Source organism: Cherax quadricarinatus, chromosome 42 (assembly GCF_038502225.1).
Source record: "Cherax quadricarinatus isolate ZL_2023a chromosome 42, ASM3850222v1, whole genome shotgun sequence".
NCBI classification, from domain to species: Eukaryota; Metazoa; Arthropoda; class Malacostraca; order Decapoda; family Parastacidae; genus Cherax; species Cherax quadricarinatus.
This window is the reverse complement of record NC_091333.1, coordinates 25,601,570-25,626,899: the sequence shown is the minus strand read 5'-3', so window position 1 is coordinate 25,626,899 and position 25,330 is coordinate 25,601,570. Positions and strand designations below refer to the sequence as shown.

The following is a 25,330-nucleotide window of genomic DNA, read 5'->3' as shown; positions in this document are numbered from 1 at the left end:
TCCAAAAAATCATTTGTCTCCATAGGAGCAAATGGAGACAAATGGTTTTTAGGACTTGATGTGCTGTTGGAGTGCAAGCAAGGTAACATTTATGAAAGGATTCAGGGAAACCGGCAGGCCGGACTTGAGTCCTGGAGATGGGAAGTACAGGAGGAGGGGGTGTTAATGTTGTGGTTTTATAACTGTAGTGTAAGCACACCTCTGGTAAGACAGTGATGGAGTGAATGATGATGAAAGTTTTTCTTTTTCAGGCCACCTTGCCTTGGTGGGAGATGGCTGATTCATTAAAAAAAAAAAAAAATGTTTAGTTACAATGTATGATGATTTAGTCTTTACTTTTGTGAAGGTAACTACACACACAACAAAGATATTCATATAGAGCAGTGTGTATGTTGTGATGCCTTCATGGAAGTTAATAACCTCAAAAATTATTGTATAAGACCTTTAATACTTCATGTAGTTAAGACCTCAACAGTATAATGCAATCCTTTATTGACTAAGTTTCACCCACACAGTGGGCTTTATTTTTGACTTGGGCTTTATTTTTGACTTGATAAAGTCTACTGTGTGGGCGAAACGTACTCAATAAAGGATCGCATTATATTGAATCTGTGTTTACTTTTCCATCTTGTCAATATTTTATAACATTTATCTCCATGTCAAAATTCAAACCTGTGCGAGTTTCATTATTAATGCATGATATCAGAGCTTAAAATTCAAAATAATTATGGATGTATTCGAGTGCTTCTTGTTATGCATAGGTAAATGCACTGAGATAAAGCTAGGTTAGGTAAAGTTAGGTAGGTTAAGGAGCATTGTTTCTTATAACATTAACAGAACAGGCCACTATCATATAGCAAATTTTATGTTTTCTTATATAAAGCAAAGCCATAATTATTGCCATGATACCATGATAATCATGTAAGTAGCAGTTAGTGCTACTGGATAGAAGGTGGAGGAAACCTTGCTGCACATGTATTTGCCTGAGGCCGATGATATTTGATTAACTATTGTCCAAATAAATACTGAACAGTGTTGCCAGACATGTCTTGTTTGTTCATTCTCAATTTGATTAATTTTTGTTAAATGTATATTTTTGATAAGGTTAAGAGGCCTGACCCAATTCACCCTAACCATACTTATAAATTGACCATAACACAGCCTTTAACAATAGATCCTTCCAAAGCCTGAAATTACTGAATTAAACTGTAGCAAGCAGCAAAAAACATAAATACAATATGGCCCCACTTTATGGCGTTTTGCCTTACAGCGTTCCGCTAATATGACAATTTCAAATTATGACCAAAACTTTCTATACGGTAAGCCATCTTTCAAATGCGGCGCACACCACCCACTTTGTTTACATTTTCTGTTAGAACCTCTTTATTATGTAATAATAATCACTCTTGGGCACATTAAATGTCTTATTTTACATTAATATAGACATTTTCATTAATCCATCTATGATATTTTCTTCAAAATTATATAAGAAACACATTACATAGTATATAAACATTTTATGTTTATCTACTATGGAGGTGTGGTAGCCAGGCGGAGGGAAAAACATCACGTCACTCCCTGTAACACATAACGCTTTTGTTTACAATTCTTGGCATGAATTATTCATTACTTCTCCCTTTGTTTATGATGGTATCTAAAGGTAGTGATAGAAATGATTAAACTCAGTGAACACCGTACAGCGATGGTAACAATATGGCTCTGGGCCACATTAAATATTGTGCAGCTACGTAGGTATGTAACCCAGGTGGAGTACATACCTACATTATTATTGTAACTGATAATTATACTTATGTGTACCTGTACCTAAGTAAACTTACACACTGTGCTGGCATGCAGGTACACATTAAAATCACTAAGAGTGTCTTATTAGTCTTGAAGATGCTATATTAATAATGATAATAAAAACACAATAATAATCACTCTGAGGTGCATTAAATATCATATAAAACGTTAATATAGACATTTTGCTTAATCCATCTAAATACACCCCACGGTAGAATAAATTAACATAAATATGAGATGTGGTAGCCAGGCGACTTGTAGGACTTGTGGTAGCCAGGTGACTTGTAGTCCAACATCACATAAAAATGTGTACACTATAATATTACTGGGGGTAGCTAGAAAATTATTCCCTTCATATGCCTTCACTCAAGGCGTCATTTCTTGTAAAAATGGTGTTACATGAGAATGGGAGTGTTTCTCTTTATTTATTCTACTGTATCAACATGGAGACAACTTGTACACAATGTAATGTGATAAAAACCAGACACGTTCATCTGGTGTCTTTACATTATGTGTGGGTGGGGTGGGGAGGGCTGCCCTTCGTGGCTACCCATACTTCCCAACCTGACTTCCTACAAATAAAACTCGCCTCTCACCCTACATTAAGACTACAAATATTTTAAGGTATTTAATGAGTGTACTGTTATGCAGTTTATCACTCTAGGAAGCTTAATGTCGTAGTACATGGGAGCGGCCAGGCAGGATTCCATACCTCCCACACGACTTTCTACAAATAAATACTTTTCACCTCTCGCCCTACATTAAGACTACAAATATTTTAAGGTAAGTAATGAGTGTACTGTATATGCATTTTATCACTCTAGGGAGCTTTAAGCATCAGAGTATAGTATGTGTGGGTGGGGTGGTCAGGAGGGCTACCACACCTGACTTCTTACAGTAAATACTACTCACCTTTTGCCCTACATTAAGACTACAAATATTTTGAGGTAAATAATGAGTGTACTGTGTGTGTATTTTACTTTTTAATACCTAGTTCTATTGCTAACTTAATATATGTTAGTGTAAACTTGTTATCTGGCATTTATAAATGGAAAAAATGGAACTCTGCTTTCCTGCGAAGTCTGCTTTCCGGCAATAGCCTGGAACCTAACCTGCCGTATAAGTGGGGCCCTACTGTATACATTTTTAGTATATTTTCTGGATGAATGAAATAAGATTTGTTCTAGGCTTGCTAAGATTTCATTAACCCTTTGAGGGGTCAAGACCCTCAATCCTGAACTCCCACTCTGGGTAAAAAAAATTCCCCCCCCCATTATATTTTCTTATGAAGGCACTAGAATTTTGGCATATAAGTACATGACTGACCCTGGCTCTTAAGACGTACATGTACGTGACTGACCCTCAAAGAGTTAAGTAGGTAGACTAGGCTACTTATCTAATTAGCTGATATTCCTCTGTAGCAACAATAGTAGTGGCTGCAACTTGTATGGCAATATTATTGACTGTAAAATACCATTAACTTCACAGTAGAGAAAGGCAGTTATTGGACGGAGTCAGAAACACAGGGAAATATGATAAATATGTTTAAAAAATGTGTTTATAAGCTAAGTAATTCTCTCAATCACAAACATATGAAATGGCATATACAGGTCCGCCATCACAAATCCGGCAATCAGTTATTCGGTTCCTTCAGTTATTCAGCACTAATTTTGGCTAGCATAATTTCAAATTTCCAGGGTCGCCACACCAACCTGCTGGTACTGTTTGGTGACGCTACTTACTGCATAAGTCATTCCAATTTCTTTTTCTCCATTTATTGTTTTAACCTGCTTACTTTTAGCCCTAGCCATGGTTCCAATGAATAAAAGAAATGCTTCTCATTATGTAAAGCACCTACACAGTACATTATCCATTAAAGATAAGTGGCTTTGAAGCCACTGTCGGTTGTCATGAGCTCAGTCTCATGAAGCAGGAGAATATGCTTTATTATTACGCTAATATCAACACTACAGCTTATTTGCCTATCACAATTGATCTAATATGACATAATAAACAATATAAATAACATAAAAAATGTTAAATACTCCAGAATAAATAATATTTGGCATAATACCGAGCAGTTCGACGGAGGTATGAAGAGGATATGGTATACAAATACCATTCTCCTATCCCTGTCTTGGGGGCTTATATTAGAGAAAACAGAGTATAGCACAGGGCTAACTGTGATATACACTCGTACTCCACCATAAACATGAAACAAAAAAGTTATTTTCTCTCTATAGATTATCACACATAGCAGCATGAGTGTAAAGAACCTAGGATAACCCAAAAAAAAAGTCAATGTGGCTTATTTTTAGTACCTGGCTTGGGTTAGCCATATACGATTTTTGGTAAATATTCGATTCCCAGCCAGGGTAGAAACATTAGGCATGTTTCTTTACACCTGTTGTCCATGTTTACCCATCAGTAAATGGGTACCTGGGTGTTAGACGACTAGCGTGGGTGTTATCCTGGGACACTGACCTAATTTTCTTGAAATACTCAGCATAACAAGCGGCTTTCTATACAGTAGTATGTCACTGATGTCAGCTAGGCCTGTATACTATGTACATGTATGTGTAGTAAATAAAGATATTATTATTATTATATTATTTTCTCAGTTGTTTGTTTGGTTATCTTATTCAAACTTGGGCAATGTATGATGGAAAGATACTTCTTCACGCACACCAAAAATGAAAGAAATCAGCCATAAATAGCAGAGTTCACTTCTCAGCCATTAGCGGCCGCTTAGCGGTATATTTTTGTATGGTTGTTATGGTTATACAGTGGACCCCCGCATAACGATCACCTCCAAATGCAACCAATTATGTAAGTGTATTTATGTAAGTGCGTTTGTACGTGTATGTTTGGGGGTCTGAAATTGACTAATCTACTTCACAATATTCCTTATGGGAAAAAATTCGGTCAGTACTGGCACCTGAACATACTACTGGAATGAAAAAAGTTCGTTAACCGGGGGTCCACTGTAGTCTCATTTTTTCGGTCTCATTTGATAGAATGAAAGATATATTACAGAAATAGATATGATTTTGATACCTTGAAATTGCGCTCACAGTAGCGAAAATGTTCTATTCTTTAGCGAAGCTCAAGAGTAAACAAATGATGTCACCGTCCAATACCTGTCTGCCTGCCAGTCCAAATTCCAGTACGGAGTCAAGAATGGCTTGACATTATTTATACAATTATTACAATAATGCAGCAGTCTGCATAACAGTAAATCTTCTATTTTTTTGTGAATAAAAATTCCAAATGAAAAGCAAGAGTAATATAAGAGGGGCCTGTAACCATGACTAATGAACAGAGAAAATGTTATTTTAGTGCCAGGAATGTCTGCATTGTTTATTCTGGATCCTATTTTGAAGTTGGCATCTGTTGAAATTTGTGTGAAACTGGCCAAATTGCCAATTTCTGACCACTTTATTGGGTAGTTGAAATAAGTGAATGGGTGGTTTCTTGTACTCAGCTGACAGACCAGAAGTAAATAAGTGTATTAAGGTATACACAAATACAGTTACATAGATTATCACACATAGCAGCGTATGTATAGAGAACCTGGGATAACCCAAAAAAGTCAGACAAAGTGACTTATTTCCAGTACCTGTCTTGGGCTTGCCATATATGATTTTTGGTAAATATTTTTTTTCTCGGTTGTTTGTTGGGCTATCTCATTGAAACTTGGGCAATGTATGATGGAAAGATGCTTCTTAACGTACAACAAAAATAAAAAAGACGGACGATAAATAAGGAAGTTCACTTCTCAGCCATTAGCCGCCTCTTTGCAGTATATTTTCGTATGGTTTTTATGGTTGTATTCTCATTTTTTTGGACTCATTTGATAGAATGGAAGATATATTACAGAAATAGCTATGATTTTGATTGCTTTCATGATGAAAAGTACCCTGATATTGAGCTTAAAGTAGCAGAAATGCTTGATTTTTGCCGATGTTCAATGAACAGTGTAAGTCAAGTTGGTTCATTTTATTAAGTGTATTCTAACCTAACCACTCTGTAATTCAGCAAACTCAGTAATCCGGCACACTACAGGTCCCAATGATGCCGGATTTGTGATGGAGGACCTGTATAGTATTCTTATTCTTGTTAACTGTAATCATAATTCAACCTTAGGTAACAATTTACTGCTTGTTTGTTCTCCTTGTAATTCTTAAATTTATTGTTTATGCACCTTTAGAATCTGTATATGTAAGCACTGAATTAGATATTGCCATTGTAGTCTTAAGTTAGGATTAAGTTTGCCCAAAATGCTCTGCATAACAATGGGTTTCCTGCATACACACCTAAATGTCACCCATCTCTGTACAAACATTGTATCATGCTGAAATAATAATTATTTGTAGTAGTACTAGAAGTATTTATTGGTTACTGTTCGACTCTATTGGGCTCTCTTAGGTTAACAAGTTACATACTATATAATCTGACATAAGCCTAACAAGTAAACAAGTTTATTTATAAAAAGTGGGACATAGTAGTATACAGTAGCTCAATCACTAACATACTCAGCTCACACACTGAGGTTCAGGGGTCGATCCTTGGTATGGGTGGAAACATTAGGACATGTTTTAAGACACCTGCTGTCCTTGTTCACCTATCAGTAAAATAGGTTCCTGGGTGTTAGTTGACTGGTGTGGGTTGCATCCTGGGGGCAAAATTGACATAATTTGCCTACAATGCTCTGCAAAACAAGGGGTTTTCTATATAAAGTGGACCTCCGAGTTTCGTGATTAATCCGTTCCAGAGAGCCTGCCGAAAGTCGAAATTCACGAAACTCGAAACCATTTTCCCCGTAAGAAATAATGGAAATAAAATTAATCCCTTCCAGACACCCAAAAATATTAAAATAATTTTTTTTTTTTCAAATTAAATAAAGATTTATATACTGAAATCAATTAGAAATCAAGTAAATGCATATAAAAAACAATAATAACATTACACTTACCTTTACTGAAGACTTCTGGGTGGATGGAAGACAGGAGGAGGGGACAGGAGGAAGGTGTACACTATTGTTTGGAAGGAGAATCTCCTTCCATTAGGACTTTAGGTAGCAAGTCCTTATCTGGGGTTACTTTCCTTCTTCTTTTAATGCCACTGGGAACAACTTGAGAGTCACTGGACCCCTGTCGCACAAAATATCTGTCCAGAGAGGTCTTTTTCTGGCGTTTCTTTCAGATTTCCCTGAAGTGGGACACAACACTGTCATTGTACATGTTGCAGATATGGCTTGTTTCAGCTTGGTCAGGGTGATGCTTTTCAACAAAACTTTGCAACTCATTCCACATTCCACACATGTCCTTAATCACTGAAGAAGGAACCTCCTTCACTCTCTTTTCCTCCTCCTCTGAAGCAAGTTCCTCGGCTGTGGCCTGATGCTGTTCCAGTTGAAGCTCTTGCAGTTCGTCAGTGGTTAGCTCTTCCCTGTGGTCCTCCACCAACTCTTCCACATCCCTGTCACTCACCTCCAACCCCATGGACTTGCCCAATGCCACAACACCTTCCACAACAGGCAGAGGGTCGGCAGGGACAGGGTCTGCCTCAAACCCTTCAAAATCCCTCTGGATCGTGTTCCTCACTTTATTTACCAAAGGGCTTGCACTAGCTTTCCTTGGGTCTATGATGACTTATTTAGCAGTTGCAAGCACAAAAAACAATGGATTATTATGAAATGTATTGTATGAACCCACGGGGTGATGGTCATGTGTTGGTAAACAATGGCACACTGAGCGCGAATGCCGTGGGAGACTGGCTTGGTGTGCGTGGTGATGGGCGGACGGGTACCGGACGGTCGCCGAAACACGAGTCTAATCACGAAACTCGAGGCCAAATTTTGCCAAAAAAACTCGCCGAAGGTCGAATTTCATGAAAGCCAAGGCTGCCGAAACTCAAGGGTCCACTGTAGTAGTATGTTATTGATGTCAACTAGGCCTGTATACCTTGTACATGTACTTGTAGAAATAAAGATTACTGTATTATTATTATATTATTCTTAATTATATTTTATTATTTTTTTTATTATCACACTGGCCGATTCCCACCAAGGCAGGGTGGCCCGAAAAAGAAAAACTTTCACCATCATTCACTCCATCACTGTCTTGCCAGAAGGGTGCTTTACACTACAGTTTTTAAACTGCAACATTAACACCCCTCCTTCATTATTCTTAATATATTATATTATTCTTAATATACATTATTATTATTATTATTATTATTAATAGTGGAATAATTGCTATGTATAAATTACTTAAGGGAAAACCTCTTGTTATGCAGAGGCTGGTCTCAGATCGGGACTCCTAGGATGGAAAGCAAATATTACAGGACTAAAATCTATTAAGAAACACATTAGGAAAATAAAGACATGCATGTATACAGAAGGCAAATAGAAGTTTGCTAAATTCACCTCTTGTTTTAAAAGTTCATAAGACAAAGAGAACTCTAGTGTCCATTATAAACTCAAATGAGAGGATATAACAATACAGTGGACCCCCGCTTTACGATCACCTCCCAATGCGACCAATTATGTAAGTGTATTTACGTAAGTGCGTTTGTACGTGTATGTTTGGGGGTTTGAAATGGACTAATCTAATTCACAATATTCCTTACAGGAACAAATTCGTTCAGTAATGGCACCTGAACATACTTCTGGAATGAAATAATATCGTAAACTGGGGGTCCACTGTATAGGTAGTGTAAAAATTAACACTCATGTGGGTTGAATTATAGGGAAAAATACTTAAAAAAAAAAGCAAATAAGTCACACACAGTGGCTACATTAGCTTATCCTGGTCTAGTAACCATTCAAGGTTAATAATCCCAATTAAAATATTATTGACTTATCCAGGAATTTTGGGGATATTAATGTTAATGGCACAGGTACATGTAAATTACCTGGATAAAAAAAAAAGTTTAAGTGAATTATTTCCACTGGAGTCCTTGTTCATGTACATTAAGGATATATATAAGCAATGTTATACTAGACATGTTAGTAGAGGATTTGTTAGTTGCTCATCACTGAAAACAAAACCTGATGATATTCTAGAGTAACAAAGTTCACACACTAGAACTATTATCTATCCTCGACTGTCATCTATCCTCGACTGTCATCTATCCTCGACTGTCATCTATCCTCTACTGTCATCTATCCTCGACTGTCATCTATCCTCTACTGTCATCTATCCTCTACTATCATCTATCCTCTACTGTCATCTATCCTCTACTGTCATCTATCCTCGACTGTCATCTATCCTCTACTGTCATCTATCCTCTACTGTCATCTATCCTCGACTGTCATCTATCCTCGACTGTCATCTATCCTCTACTGTCATCTATCCTCGACAGGTTATATCATAAAACAAAAGCAAAATACTTGAAGAACAGAAATAACTGAGTGACAAACATTATAACAGCCACACAAACCTTAAAACTGCATCATTAAGTATTAATTACATAAAGATTGAGCCTCAATGGAAATCAAGGACCTCAATGTAAATAAAGGTCGTCAATGTAAACAAAGGTCCTCAACAGAAATCAAGAACCCCCATGGAAAAAACTCACTGACTTTCCTGGTGGGTTATCCTAGGTAATCTACATTTTGTATCATTATTGTACTTATATATAACATTGCCTAAAAAAAAAAAAAACTTATTACAACGCAGACTAACACACAGGTAAAAAGAAAAAAGTTCAGAATAGGTAAAATATGAGTAATACACTGTGTACCTCTACTAGAAACACTTAAGAGTCATAATTGCGTAACAAAGGCAGTATGATAATTACTAGAACTCAGAGAGCAGAGGAGATAACTAACCCCGAGGTACAAAAAACCTTTACGATAACTAATAACAGAAGTTAGTCAAGAAGTTATCATAAGGTGAGGTGCAGGAGGGTATGTGAGGTGCGGCTGGAGGCTGTACACTCCCCCTCACTTAGACTTAATAACACAGTAACTTAATAAATAAGTACTCACCAGTTCTTCGTCCATCTTTGTTTACGTGCTACAGGTGATGACTAACCTTGTTGTGACTGGCGCGGCAACTGGCCAATCACAGCCCAGGGATGATCCCAACCATACTGCTGATTGGTCCATCTCTAGCAGTCTGCTGCTGCTGTGCTGCACCTCACCAGCCTCACTGCTGTGCTGCACCTCACCAGCCTCACTGCTCTGCTGCACCTCACCAGCCTCACTACTGTGCTGCACCTCACCAGCCTCGCTGCTGTGCTGCACCTCACCAGCCTCACTACTGTGCTGCACCTCACCAGCCTCACTGCTGTGCTGCACATCACCAGCCTCACTGCTGTGCTGCACATCACCAGCCTCACTGCTGTGCTGCACATCACCAGCCTCACTGCTGTGCTGCACCTCACCAGCCTCACTACTGTGCTGCACCTCACCAGCCTCACTGCTCTGCTGCACCTCACCAGCCTCACTGCTCTGCTGCACCTCACCAGCCTCACTACTGTGCTGCACCTCACCAGCCTCACTGCTCTGCTGCACCTCACCAGCCTCACTACTGTGCTGCACCTCACCAGCCTCACTGCTGTGCTGCACATCACCAGCCTCACTGCTGTGCTGCACATCACCAGCCTCACTGCTGTGCTGCACCTCACCAGCCTCACTGCTGTGTTTCACCTCACCAGCCTCACTGCTATGCTGCACATCACCAGCCTCACTGCTGTGCTGCACATCACCAGCCTCACTGCTGTTCTGCACATCACCAGCCTCACTGCTGTGCTGCACCTCACCAGCCTCACTGCTGTGCTGCACCTTACCAGCCTCACTGCTGTGCTGCACCTTACCAGCCTCACTGCTGTGCTGCACCTCACCAGCCTCACTACTGTGCTGCGCCTCACTGCTGTGCTGCACCTCACCAGCCTCACTGCTGTGCTGCACCTCACCAGCCTCACTGCTGTGCTGCACCTCACCAGCCTCACTGCTGTGCTGCACCTCACCAGCCTCACTGTTGTGCTGCACCTCAGCAGCCTCACTACTGTGCTGCACATCACCAGCCTCACTGCTGTGCTGCACCTCACCAGCCTCACTGCTGTGCTCCACCTCACCAGCCTCACTACTGTGCTGCACCTCACCAGCCTCACTGCTCTGCTGCACCTCACCAGCCTCACTGCTCTGCTGCACCTCACCAGCCTCACTGCTCTGCTGCACCTCACCAGCCTCACTGCTCTGCTGCACCTCACCAGCCTCGCTGCTGTGCTGCACCTCGCCAGCCTCACTACTGTGCTGCACCTCACCAGCCTCGCTGCTGTGCTGCACCTCACCAGCCTCACTACTGAGCTGCACCTCACCAGCCTCACTGCTGTGCTGCACCTCACCAGTCTCACTGCTGTGCTGCACCTCACCAGCCTCACTGCTGTGCTGCACCTCACCAGCCTCACTACTGTGCTGCACCTCACCAGCCTCACTGCTCTGCACCTCACCAGCCTCACTGCTGTGCTGCACCTCACCAGTCTCACTACTGTGCTGCACCTCACCAGCCTCACTGCTCTGCTGCACCTCACTAGCCTCACTGCTGTGCTGCACCTCACCAATCTCACTGCAGTGCTGCACCTCACCAGCCTCACTACTGTGCTGCACCTCACCAGCCTCACTACTGTGCTGCACCTCACCAGCCTCACTACTGTGCTGCACCTCACCAGCCTCACTGCTCTGCTGCACCTCACCAGCCTCACTACTGTGCTGCACCTCACCAGCCTCACTGCTGTGCTGCACATCACCAGCCTCACTGCTGTGCTGCACATCACCAGCCTCACTGCTGTGCTGCACCTCACCAGCCTCACTGCTGTGTTTCACCTCACCAGCCTCACTGCTGTGCTGCACATCACCAGCCTCACTGCTGTGCTGCACATCACCAGCCTCACTGCTGTGCTGCACATCACCAGCCTCACTGCTGTGCTGCACCTCACCAGCCTCACTGCTGTGCTGCACCTTACCAGCCTCACTGCTGTGCTGCACCTCACCAGCCTCACTGCTGTGCTGCACCTCACCAGCCTCATTACTGTGCTGCACCTCACCAGCCTCACTACTGTGCTGCACCTCACCAGCCTCACTGCTGTGCTGCACCTTACCAGCCTCACTACTGTGCTGCACCTTACCAGCCTCACTGCTCTGCTGCACCTCACCAGCCTCACTGCTCTGCTGCACCTCACCAGCCTCACTACTGAGCTGCAACTCACCAGCCTCAATGCTCTGCTGCACCTCACTAGCCTCACTGCTGTGCTGCACCTCACCAATCTCACTGCAGTGCTGCACCTCACCAGCCTCACTACTGCTGCACCTCACCAGCCTCACTACTGTGCTGCACCTCACCAGCCTCACTACTGTGCTGCACCTCATCAGCTTCACTGCTGTGCTGCACCTCACCAGCCTCACTGCTCTGCTGCACCTCACCAGCCTCACTGCTCTGCTGCACCTCACCAGCCTCACTACTGTGCTGCACCTCACCAGCCTCACTGCTGTGGTGCGCCTCACCAGCCTCACTGCTGTGATGCACCTCACCAGCCTCACTGCTGTGCTGCACCTCACCAGCCTCACTGCTGTGTTGCATCTCACGAACTCACTGCTGTGTTGCACCTCACCAGCCTCACTGCTGTGCTCCACCTCACCAGCCTCACTGCTGTGCTCCACCTCACCAGCCTCACTGCTGTGCTGCACCTCACCAGCCTCACTGCTGTGCTCCACCTCACCAGCCTCACTGCTGTGCTCCACCTCACCAGCCTCACTGCTGTGCTCCACCTCACCAGCCTCACTGCTGTGCTTCACCTCACCAGCCTCACTGCTGTGTTGCACCTCACGAACTCACTGCTATGCTGCGCCTCACATGAGACTCACTACTGTTATAAATTTATTTATTTATTTATTTATTTATTTATTTACTTATTCATTTTATGTCTTTGCAAACATTACAATAGTGGGTTGCAATACAAAGAGAGCCTCCATTATGGCTAGGCATTATGGGCCAACTTAACATTATTGGCTTAGTCTACTTAATACTAACCCCTCAAGGAAGGTTCCTTGATGTTGGTGAGGGGCTCTTGATTTAGGGAATTGGATCTGTGCTCCAGTTCCCCAAATTAAGCCTGAATGCCTTCCACATCCCCCCCCAGGCGCTGTATAATCCTCCGGGTTTAGCGCTTCCCCCTTGATTGTAATAATAATAATAATACTTAATACTAAGGAGTATATCATAGTTGTACAGCAGGTTAGTAATTATTTCATAGTTGTACAGTAGAATATTAATTATAAATAAATCAAAATTTGTATAATACAAAGATATATTTATATTCGAAAATGCTTTTTGTGAAACAATGATTCAATTATATTCGTGTCAACAATGGATGAAAGGTTCAATGTGATTGTTTCAGTTATGATGTGGGAGTACATAGGTGAGTAAATGTGTACTGAGTATTTAGCATTTAGTCTAGGGTGATTAAGTGGCTTTTGAGAAGAGTCTTAAATTGATTTTCAGACTGGGTCACATGAGCCTCGCTGCTGTGCCACACCTCTCCAGCCTTACTGTTGTGCTGCACCTCACAACGCTTCACTGCTGTGCTCCACCTCACGAGCCTCACTTGTGTGCACTGCTACACCTCAAGAGCCTCACTGCTATGATGCACTGCCGCACGTCACTGCTGTGTTGCACTGCCTCACCTCACTGCTGTGCTGCACTGCCTCACCCTACTGCTCTGCTGCACTGCCTCACCTCACGACCCGCACTGTTGTGCTGCACTGCCACACCTCACGAACCTCTTCCTGCCAGGCTGCTGTATGCACTGCTGCACCTCACAAGCATCACTGCAGTGCTGCTACACCTCAGGTGCCTCACTGCTGTGTTCATTGCCGCACCTCACAAGCCTCAATGCTGTGGTGAACTGCCTCACCTCGCTGCTGTGATGCACTTCCGCACCTGATTGCTGTGCTGCACTGCCGCACCTCACTTGTGCTGCACTGCCGCACCGTACTTGTGCTGCTACTTCGCACCTCGTGAGTCTGCTGTGTGCAGTGACGCACCTCAAGTGCCTCCGAGCGTTGCTACACTGAAGCACCTCAGGAGCCTCACTGTTCTGTGCAGTGCCTCACCCTTCAGGCTGCTGTGCTGTACTGCCGCACCTCACTAGCTTTCCGCCAGACTTCTGCATCACTGCATATCGAACATCAACCTTGACCTGTTAGGCTGTTGTGCTGCAATACAGCACCTTATTAACCTCACCTTTGCCCATCTAGGAGGTTGTGCTGCGCCACCAAACCTCACCCATGCACCTCAGGCCGGTGCGTTGAACCGCACTGCAGCCTCACCTCGCTAGGCTGCCAGGCTACGCTGGAGCACCTCACCTTCTAGGCTTAAATCCGCTTTTGATGTAGCCAACAGACATGTAATCATTAGTGAACTTGCCAGAATGGATGTTGGAGGATGGCTTCTCCGCTGGATTAAAGGTTACCTGTTTACCTGGAGTTTACCTGGAGAGAGTTCCGGGGGTCAACGCCCCCGCGGCCCGGTCTGAGACCAGGCCTCCTGGTGGATCAGAGCCTGATCAACCAGGCTGTTGCTGCTGGCTGCACGCAAACCAACATACGAGCCACAGCCCGGCTGATCCGGAACTGACTTTAGGTGCTTGTCCAGTGCCAGCTTGAAGACTGCCAGGGGTCTGTTGGTAATCCCCCTTATGTGTGCTGGGAGGCAGTTGAACAGTCTCGGGCCCCTGACACTTATTGTATGGTCTCTTAACGTGCTAGTGACACCCTTGCTTTTCATTGGGGGGATGGTGCATCGTCTGCCAAGTCTTTTGCTTTCGTAATGAGTGATTTTCGTGTGCAAGTTCGGTACTAGTCCCTCTAGGATTTTCCAGGTGTATATAATCATGTATCTCTCCCTCCTGCGTTCCAGGGAATACAGGTTTAGGAACCTCAAGCGCTCCCAGTAATTGAGGTGTTTTATCTCCGTTATGCGCGCCGTGAAAGTTCTCTGTACATTTTCTAGGTCGGCAATTTCACCTGCCTTGAAAGGTGCTGTTAGTGTGCAGCAATATTCCAGCCTAGATAGAACAAGTGACCTGAAGAGTGTCATCATGGGCTTGGCCTCCCTAGTTTTGAAGGTTCTCATTATCCATCCTGTCATTTTTCTAGCAGATGCGATTGATACAATGTTATGGTCCTTGAAGGTGAGATCCTCCGACATGATCACTCCCAGGTCTTTGACGTTGGTGTTTCGCTCTATTTTGTGGCCAGAATTTGTTTTGTACTCTGATGAAGATTTAATTTCCTCATGTTTACCATATCTGAGTAATTGAAATTTCTCATCGTTGAACTTCATATTGTTTTCTGCAGCCCACTGAAAGATTTGGTTGATGTCTGCCTGGAGCTTTGCAGTGTCTGCAATGGAAGACACTGTCATGCAGATTCGGGTGTCATCTGCAAAGGAAGACACGGTGCTGTGGCTGACATCCTTGTCTATGTCGGATATAAGGATGAGGAACAAGATGGGAGCGAGTACTGTGCCTTGTGGAACAGAGCTTTTCACCGTAGCTGCCTCAGACTTTACTCTGTTGACGACTACTCTCTGTGTTCTGTTAGTGAGGAAATTATAGATCCATCGACCGACTTTTCCTGTTATTCCTTTAGCACGCATTTTGTGCGCTATTACGCCATGGTCACACTTGTCGAAGGCTTTTGCAAAGTCTGTATATATTACATCTGCATTCTTTTTGTCGTAGTGGTCCAATAGTTGAGACAGACAGGAGCGACCTGTTCTAAACCCATGTTGCCCTGGGTTGTGTAACTGATGGGTTTCTAGATGCGTGGTGATCTTGCTTCTTAGGACCCTTTCAAAGATTTTTATGATATGGGATGTTAGTGCTATTGGTCTGTAGTTCTTTGCTGTTGCTTTACTGCCCCCTTTGTGGAGTGGGGCTATGTCTGTTGTTTTTAGTAACTGTGGGACGACCCCCGTGTCCATGCTCCCTCTCCATAGGATGGAAAAGGCTCGTGATAGGGGCTTCTTGCAGTTCTTGATGAACACAGAGTTCCATGAGTCTGGCCCTGGGGCAGAGTGCATGGGCATGTCATTTATCGCTTGTTCGAAGTCATTTGGCGTCAGGATAACATCGGATAGGCTTGTGTTAATCAAATTTTGTGGCTCTCTCATAAAAAATTCATTTTGATCTTCGACTCTCAGTCTGGTTAGCGGCTTGCTAAAAACTGAGTCATATTGGGACTTGAGTAGCTCACTCATTTCCTTGCTGTCATCTGTGTAGGACCCATCTTGTTTAAGTAGGGGCCCAATACTGGACGTTGTTCTCGATTTTGATTTGGCATAGGAGAAGAAATACTTTGGGTTTCTTTCGATTTCATTTATGGCTTTTAGTTCTTCCCGCGATTCCTGACTCCTAAAGGATTCTTTTAGCTTAAGTTCGATGCTTGCTATTTCTCTGACCAGTGTCTCTCTACGCATTTCAGATATATTGACCTCTTTTAGCCGCTCTGTTATTCTTTTCCGTCGCCTGTAAAGGGAGCGCCTGTCTCTTTCTGTTTTACATCTACTCCTCCTTTTTCTTAGAGGAATAAGCCTTGTGCATACATCGAGTGCCACCGAGTTAATCTGTTCTAGGCATAAGTTGGGGTCTGTGTTGCTTAGTATATCTTCCCAGCTTATATCGGTTAGGACTTGGTTTACTTGGTTCCACTTTATGTTTTTGTTATTGAAGTTGAATTTGGTGAATGCTCCCTCGTGACTAATCTCATTATGTCGGTCTGGGGCTCCGCGCGTACATGACTGAACCTCAATTATGTTGTGATCTGAGTATATTGTTTTTGATATGGTGATATTTCTTATCAGATCATCATTGTTAGTGAAGATGAGGTCTAGTGTATTCTCCAGTCTAGTAGGCTCTATTATTTGCTGGTTTAAATTGAATTTTGTGCAGAGATTTAAAAGCTCGCGTGAGTGTGAGTTTTCATCAGAGCTGCCTCCTGGTGTTATTACTGCAACAATATTATTTGCTATATTCCTCCATTTTAGGTGCCTTAAGTTGAAATCCCCCAGGAGCAAGATGTTGGGTGCAGGAGCTGGAAGGTTTTCCAGACAGTGGTCAATTTTTAACAGCTGTTCCTGGAATTGCTGGGATGTTGCATCCGGAGGCTTGTAGACTATCACAATGACTAGGTTTTGGTTCTCGACCTTTACTGCTAAAACTTCCACTACATCATTTGAGGCATTTAGCAGTTCTGTGCAAACAAGTGACTCTGCAATGTACAGGCCAACCCCCCCCTTTTGCCTGTTCACTCTGTCACATCTGTATAGGTTGTAACCTGGGATCCATATTTCGTTGTCCAAGTGATCCTTTATGTGGGTCTCAGTGAAAGCCGCGAACATTGCCTTTGCCTCTGCAAGCAGTCCACGGATGAAAGGTATTTTGTTGTTTGTTGCTGGCTTTAGACCCTGTATATTTGCAAAGAAGAATGTTATCGGACTGGTGGTATTGTTGATACTGGGGGGGGATTTTTTTCCGGCATTAGTATCTGTATCTGTTGGTTTGGAGTGGAGGCCATCGACTGTGGTTCCACTCCAGGAATGACTGGATTTGGTGTACGATTTCTGCCATTTCCTGCCAGTTTTTTTTCCTTCCTGGCACTAAAAAACCTCTCCCTCTTGAGTGGCTGTGGCTACCCAGGTTTTCCCATGGCCTGGATGTTTTGTATCTTTTTGTCCCCTTTAGATGGTATGCCTGGCAATTTAAGTTATAGCACAGTCTTTCCTGTACTGAAGAGGTACACAGTTCAGGGTGAAAAAGCTTACAGGAAGGGAGTTTGCATTTTCCTGTTGTCATATGGGCATGGCATTTCCTAGGGTGGTCATAGTTGCACGTCCCATCTGTTTTTCCAGATTTCCCATGCCAGCAGATACCGAGTGCATAGTATGTGCACAGGCTTGGTTTCCGTTTGCCTTGGGTTTCTGTGACTGTATTCCCTGTTGGTGCATGTTTCCCTGTCTTACTTCTATCCTCCCTAGCACCAACAATGGAGCTCCCACCATTTGTTTTTGGTAATATATCCTCACTATTGCTAGTGGAGTCCTCTTGTTTGCTATTTCCTGCGGTATTTCTAGTTTGCAATATTGCTTTTATCTTATCTTTGACTACACTTGTTTCCCTACTATGGCTCCTGTCCCCTATGGGGTCATTTATATGTATTCCTTCCTGCGTATAATTCCCGACTACCTGGACAAAATCTCCAGCTTCACCATTACTGTCTCCCAGGACAGCATCTCCAGCTTCCCCATTACTGTCTCCCAGGACAGCATCTCCAGCTTCACCATTACTGTCTCCCAGGACAGCACCTCCAGCTTCACCATTACTGTCTCCCAGGACAGCACCTCCAGCTTCCCCATTACTGTCTCCCAGGACAGCACTATCAGCCCCCCATTTACTGACTACCAGGACATCATCTCCAGCCTTACAGTTTTTGACTACATGGCCAGTATCAAGGGCAGTACCATTCAGCCCGGACTTTTTATGTTCCCATCTGTTGTAGAAAGCTTCCAGGTTTTCTATGAAAGCAGCTTTGATGTTGACCTCTTTTAATACCCTTGTGATTTTAGTCCACAGATTTATCTCATTTGGGCATACCCAAAAACACTTCCCTGTTTTAATACTGCTTGTAGCTAGTTCTTGGATATCTGCACAAGGGGCATGACACCAATTTCCACAGAAATGACAATTTATGCATGTGGAAGCCCGTTTGTTTGACTGACCACAGACTACACACAGCTTCATAATGATTTGAATGGTTGATTTACTGCAATTCTACTAGCAACCTCTTGAATATTCTATTAATAACCTGCTAGGTGGTGCACAACGAAACCGTTTGAAACCAGTCCAGGGTTCGGACCAGTCAAGGGTTCGGACCAGTCCCGGGTTCGGACCAGTCAAGGGTTCGGACCAGTCAAGGGTCCGGACCAGTCGATCTGCTCTGATCAGTGGGTCACTTATTTAAAACATACTGGTCGGTGATTTGAGCTAACACATGAAGGATCTACTGGAAATTATCTACCCGAGTAATATGTGATTTGACTGATACAAAAGTATAACTTGCGTGTTGAAGAGCCGGTGATTACTGGCAGCTCCTACAATGACGAACGGTCACCTCCTTGTTTATTAATCGCTGTATCTGGCTTTTCTATTTTTTTTTTTTTTTTTTTTTTTTTCTCCGTCTCCACCACAATAAATGCTATATTATCACTATAGTTGACTGGTGCAAATTTTGGAGGAAGGACGCTTTTTCTGTAGTAATACTTGCTTCTCGTTGTGTATATTGCGACCGCTGGTAACTACAGGTTATATGAAATTCACAGTAACGTCTCGTATTTCAAGAAAAGAAACTAATGAAAGTCACTCCACTCCACTAAGTACCATTATAATACTGGTTAGTTGCTACTACAACACTGTATTCTGCTATTCACTGGTATCACTAGATTATATGCGAGTACACTAGCAGGCCAGGAAGATTATTAAAAACAGCTGACCTGTGGTAAGTTTCTGGCGACTTCTGGCACCTGCCTCTATAGGCTTATCACTTCATTTACAAATTCACCTGTTTTCAAATGACACTTTAGCCTTTATCATCAATATACTAGGGAGCCACTGTAGTATACACTATACACTATGTATACTCAATGTTATCAGGGAGACTTTCTTTCCTCTGACATGAAAAGTTCAATTATTATTATTTTTTTCACAACAGAAAGTCGTCTGTGTTGTTCCAGGGACATAGAAGTGTAACTAAAGATTTTGAATTAGGAACCCCACAGGGAGGTGTGCTTAGTCCCACCCTTTTCAACATTTTGATTAATGCCTTACTTAATGCCATGCCTAGCCAGCCCCATCATTATATGGTTAGTTTTGCTGATGACATAATGATTCACACTACCGGATTCTCCAACACCCAAAACATTCTTAATCATGTTTTAGCCTCGTGTCAGGACCTGGGGTTAATAATCTCAGGGGATAAAACAAAGATACTCAACAGGCGTCCTCCTCGGCAGAGAGGCACAGTTCGTCAGATCCAGTTGCATGATGGGTCTCTTCTAGAATATGTAAGCAGATACAGGTATCTAGGCTTTGAGGTTCCACTACTTGGACCTGTTGTAACGAGACTTTGTCGCCAATACAAAGAAAGGCTGAGAGCACTTAGAGTTGTGGCAGGTTTTCATCCCAGGTATGGTGCTAATGTTAAAATTGTGAAAATGATGTATCTTGCTTATATTAGATCATTGGTTGATTATGCAGCGCCACTACTTGCACTCGTGTCTGACTGGAAGCTTGGAGGGCTGGAAAAACTGCAAAACGAAGCAATGAGGATCATCCTAGGATGCCCTCGTACTGCCAAAATTTTAAATATGCGGAAAGAACTTAATATTCCAAGCATTAGAGATCGTGTTACTGAAAGAAATATCCTTATTGGGGTCAATATGCTTAGGCTAGCCCATTCAAACCCCTGCACAGAAGCCCTCCAAACTTTCCTCAGCACTGGTGAACATCCTTCCAGATGGATCGAAAAAACTGGAACCGACCTCCGCATGAACCAGCTACATGATCTATATCAAGTTGGACAACAGAGACATTTCCCTGCTCCATGGGATATCACCCCATTCCAAACTACCATTCCTCCATTTCCCCCGAAAACTCTTCTTAAATCACAACCAAAGCTTCGTCTTGAAGCCAAACATGATGCCTTAAGCTGTATTGATAACTTAGTCACACAGAACAATCTTTCACAAATTATTTACATCGATGGTTCTGTTCACCAGTCCACTGGTGCAGCTGGTAGTGCTGCTGTTGTCACACAGAGTGATGGCTCTCATAAAGAAATTGGAGCACGCATCAATAACTGGGCCTCTACCCTTCAAACAGAACTGTTTGCCATACTCATTGCACTCAAATGTGTCCATGTATCTAAGGTTGACACTTTAATTGTAACTGATTCTCTGTCATCCATAAATGCTCTCAACTCATTAAGTATAAATTGTGGCATGCTTTTGTCAGAAGCCAGACATAGATATGGTAAGATTGTGGACAGTAGAGTCAGAGTGCACATGCTGTGGATTCCATCTCACATTGGTCTTCAGATGCATGCTAGAACTGATAAATTGGCTAAGCTGTATGCTTTCAAAGAGGGGGTAGATTACAATCTTGGGTTGTCACTTAGCAGTTTGAGAACAATAATACGAAAAGAACTTCAAATGAACTTTATTGACTTAAGACTTAGGGAGATTGACACAAGTCAGTCCATCTATCATCATTCCATCATGCAGGAGGAGCCACATGTCTATGGTGCATCCAACAAGATAAGTAGACTCTTGGATGTCACTACTGCCCGGCTCCGGCTGGGTTACAAGTATCTTTGGCAGGTTAAATCACCACCACCAGATGTAGACCAAACGAAATGTAAACTTTGCCAGATGGACTATTGTCACACATTGCGTCATTATGTACTGGAGTGTGATCAAATTAATGAATTTAGAAACAACTCACTCAGAAGTGTTCAAGAAATGGCTAAGTATTTTATCCACAGTGGTATATTGCAGACCATTCTGGAGAAATACCCTGACTTTGCTAGCTGTAAATAAAGCATTACCACATGTGTGCATGTGTGTGTGTGTGTGTGTGTGGGGGGGGGAGGGTGTGTGTGTGTGTGTGTGTGTGTGTGTGTGTGTGTGTGTGTGTGTGTGTGTGTGTGTGTGTGTGTGTGTGTGTGTGTGTGTGTGTGCGTGCGTGTGTGTGGGTGTGTGTGAGGGTGTGTGTGCGGGTGTGTGTGAGGGTGTGTGTGTGTGTGTGCGTGTGTGTGTGTGTGTGCGTGTGTGGGTGTGTGTGTGCGTGTGTGGGTGTGTGTGCGTGTGTGGGTGTGTGTGTGCGTGTGTGGGTGTGTGTGTGTGTGTGTGGGTGTGTGTGTGTGTGGGTGTGTGTGAGGGTGTGTGTGTGGGTGTGTGTGAGGGTGTGTGTGTGTGGGTGTTGGTGTGTGTGTGTGTGGGTGTGTGTGTGTGGGTGTGCGTCCTTGTGTGTATGCATATATTTGTACGCTCGTGTGCACATGTCCGTGCGTGCGCCCTCGTGTGTGTATGTGCGCGCGCGCACTAGTGTGGGTGTATGATCCACTTAATATTTGTATTTATAACTCATTACAATTGTGACCAGGTGTGGACGTATCAGTGGTTCATTACTTTGTAATTTGTTCATGACTGTAACCATGTATAGGAGTGAAGCTGATTCATTACCTCTGTAACTTGCCATGATTAGTGACCAGATCTACCTGGAGTTCATTACCTTTGTAACTAGTTCAGCTATCATAACTTTAGGGTCCAGTCACTGGACCCATTATGTACCTTTGTAATCTTTTGACTACCGCCCACAGGATGGGTATGGGGTGCATAAAGATATTAAACTAAAGTGTGTGTGTGTGTGTGTGTGTGTGTGTGTGTGTGTGTGTGTGTGTGTGTGTGTGTGTGTGTGTGTGTGTGTGTGTGTGTGTGTGTGACTCAACAATCAATATTTGCACCAATAACTCATTACAATTGTGACCGGGTGTGGAAGTGTGAATTGCTCATTACTCTATAATTTGTTCATGATTGTAGCCCAAGTATAAACGTAAGTAACCATTCTACAGAATTCATTACCTTTGTAACTTGTGAGCTCATTACCTTTGTACCTAGTTCAGCTATCAAAACTTTGGGGGCCCAGTCCCTGGACCCATTACGTACCTCTGTAATCTGTAAATACCTTTGTAACTTGTCATGATTGTGACCAGACTTACCTGGAGTTCATTACCTTTGTAAATTGTGAGTTCATTACCTTTGTAAATTGTGAGTTCATTACCTTTGTAAATTGTGAGTTCGTTACCTCTGTGACTTGCTCAGCTATCAAAACTTTGGAGTCCAGTCCCTGGACCAATTATGTACCTCTGTAATCTTTTGACTACCGCCCACAGGATGGGTATGGGGTGCATAATAAACATATTAAACTAAACCTTCTAGGCTGCTGCGCTGCACCCTCGCACCTCACAAGCTTCACCCTACGAAGGCTCCTCTGCTGCACCACAGTACCTCACAGGCAAGGATGAATTACAACTGGATATGCTGATTGTTGAATACAGAGCAGAGCAACTAAAGTTAAACCATTTTTACAAAATTGCTCACAAGCAGTGTCCAGAATATCTTGCTACCAAGTTTGTCAAGGTTGGGAACAAAAACCATTATGGTAATAGGATAAGTGAACACAATTTTGTAATACCCACAATAAGTGGCGAGTCTTCAAACACATTTTATTGTATAGCAATAAAGAAGTGGAATGGACTGCCTGCACGTGTCAAAGTCTGTCCTAGCATGAGCCAATTCTGGAAGAGAACTAAAAAGTACCTAATGAATGAAGCTACTGAAAGGCAAGAGAGTGATTTCTAGTATAGCTAACATTCGTGGACCTTGTATTGTAAGTTAATCTTCTGTTATTGTTAAGGATACCGGTGAATAGGAGGGTCGAGGAAGGGAGATTCAGGGTGATGAGAGCATTTTTGAAGTGATAAAGAAACATTGAAAAATTATGGAAAATAATGTTTTGTTACCGAAAAATAGTGAATAATTCTGGCAACATTTTGATGTAATCAGTTGCTATGTAGTGTATCAAAATACACTACATAGCAACATCTCCGAGGACTCCGTTCAAGTGCATGGACTCATGACAGCTCAGTCGCCTGTGGGGTCTCAAAAAGTACTGACGTCTGCAACATGCTGAGATTTGGCGGGCCGTAACCATAGAGTTTCACAGAAAACAATTTGTGAATAACTCGGAAATAAGTTCAATTCAAATTCAAAGTTTATTCTCTATACTTTTGTATCAGTCAAATCACATATTACTCGGGTAGATAATTTCCAGTAGATCCTTCATGTGTTAGCTCAAATCACCGACCAGTATGTTTTAAATAAGTGACCCACTGATCAGAGCAGATCGACTGGTCCGAACCCTTGACTGGTCCGAACCCTTGACTGGTCCGAACCCGGGACTGGTTTCAAACAGTTTCGTTGGACAATAAAGCAGACTGTAAACGGATGGGGTTGTAGGCGCCCTTATAAACACAAACATTAAAAATCAGGAACGTGACGGTAAGCTATCCAATATACAAAAACAGTTAGAAACAGAAATACAAATAGCTAGAGCTTCATTAAAGGTTATTAATAGAATATTCAAGAGGTTGCTAGTAGAATTGCAGTAAATCAACCATTCAAATCATTATGAAGCTGTGTGTAGTCTGTGGTCAGTCAAACAAACGGGCTTCCACATGGATAAATTGTCATTTTTGTGGAAATTGGTGTCACGCCCCTTGTGCAGATATCCCAGAACTAGCTACAAGCAGTATTAAAACAGAGAAGTGTTTTTGGGTATGCCCAAATGAGGAAAATCTGTGGACTAAAATCACAAGGGTATTAAAAGAGGACAACATCAAAGCTGCTTTCATAGAAAACCTGGAAGCTTTCTACAACAATTGGGAACATAAAAAGTCTGGGCTGAATGGTACTGCCCTTGATACTGGCCATGTAGTCACAAACTGTAAGGCTGGAGGTGATGTCCTGGTAGTCAGTAAATGTGGGGCTGATAGTGCTGTCCTGGGAGACAGTAATGGTGAAGCTGGAGGTGCTGTCCTGGGAGACAGAAATGGTGAAGCTGGAGATACTGTCCTGGGAGACAGTAATGGTGAAGCTGGAGATTTTGTCCAGGTAGTCGGGAATTATACGCAGGAAGGAATACATATAAATGACCTCATAGAGGACAGGAGCCATAGTAGGGAAACAAGTGTAGTCAAAGATAAGATAAAACCAATATTGCAAACTAGAAATACCGCAGGAAATAGCAAACAAGAGGACTCCAATAGCAATAGTGAGGATAAATTACCAAAAACAACTGGTGGGAGCTCCATTGTTGGTGCTAGGGAGGATAGGAATAAGACAGGGAAACATGCACCAACAGGGAATACAGTCACAGAAACCCAAGGCAAACGGAAACCAAGCCTGTGCACATACTATGCACTTGGTATCTGCTGGCATGGGAATTCTGGAAAAACAGATGGGACATGCAACTATGACCACCCTAGAAAATGTCATGCCCATATGACAACAGGAAAATGCAAACTCCCTTCCTGTAAGCTTTTTCACCCTGAAATGTGTACCTCTTCAGTACAGGAAAGACTGTGCTATAACTTAAATTGCCAGGCATACCATCTAAAGGGGACAAAAAGATACAAAACATCCAGGCCATGGGAAAACCTGGGTAGCCACAGCCACTCAAGAGGGAGAGGTTTTTTAGTGCCAGGAAGGAAAAAAAACTGGCAGGAAATGGCAGAAATCGTACACCAAATCCAGTCATTCCTGGAGTGGAACCACAGTCGATGGCCTCCACTCCAAACCAACAGATACAGATACTAATGCCGGAAAAGAAATCCCCCCCAGTA

General features: G+C 43.0%; 1 protein-coding gene across 3 annotated transcripts in view; it reads right to left on the bottom strand.

Moving 5' to 3' along the window:
• The window catches only part of Tbc1d15-17 (TBC1 domain family member 15/17), a 408,033-nt gene extending 398,139 nt beyond the window's left edge, over positions 1 to 9,894 (bottom strand). Inside the window, exon 1 of one of the 3 annotated variants that reach the window (XM_070093434.1) lies at positions 9,800 to 9,894. In XM_070093434.1, the coding sequence (XP_069949535.1) occupies positions 9,800 to 9,814 (15 nt within the window). In that variant the 5' untranslated portion in view covers positions 9,815 to 9,894. The remainder of the gene's footprint in view (positions 1 to 9,799) is intronic. The other 2 variants (XM_070093435.1, XM_070093436.1) reach the window with 2 other exon arrangements.
• Positions 9,895 to 25,330: the final 15,436 nt, after the last annotated feature.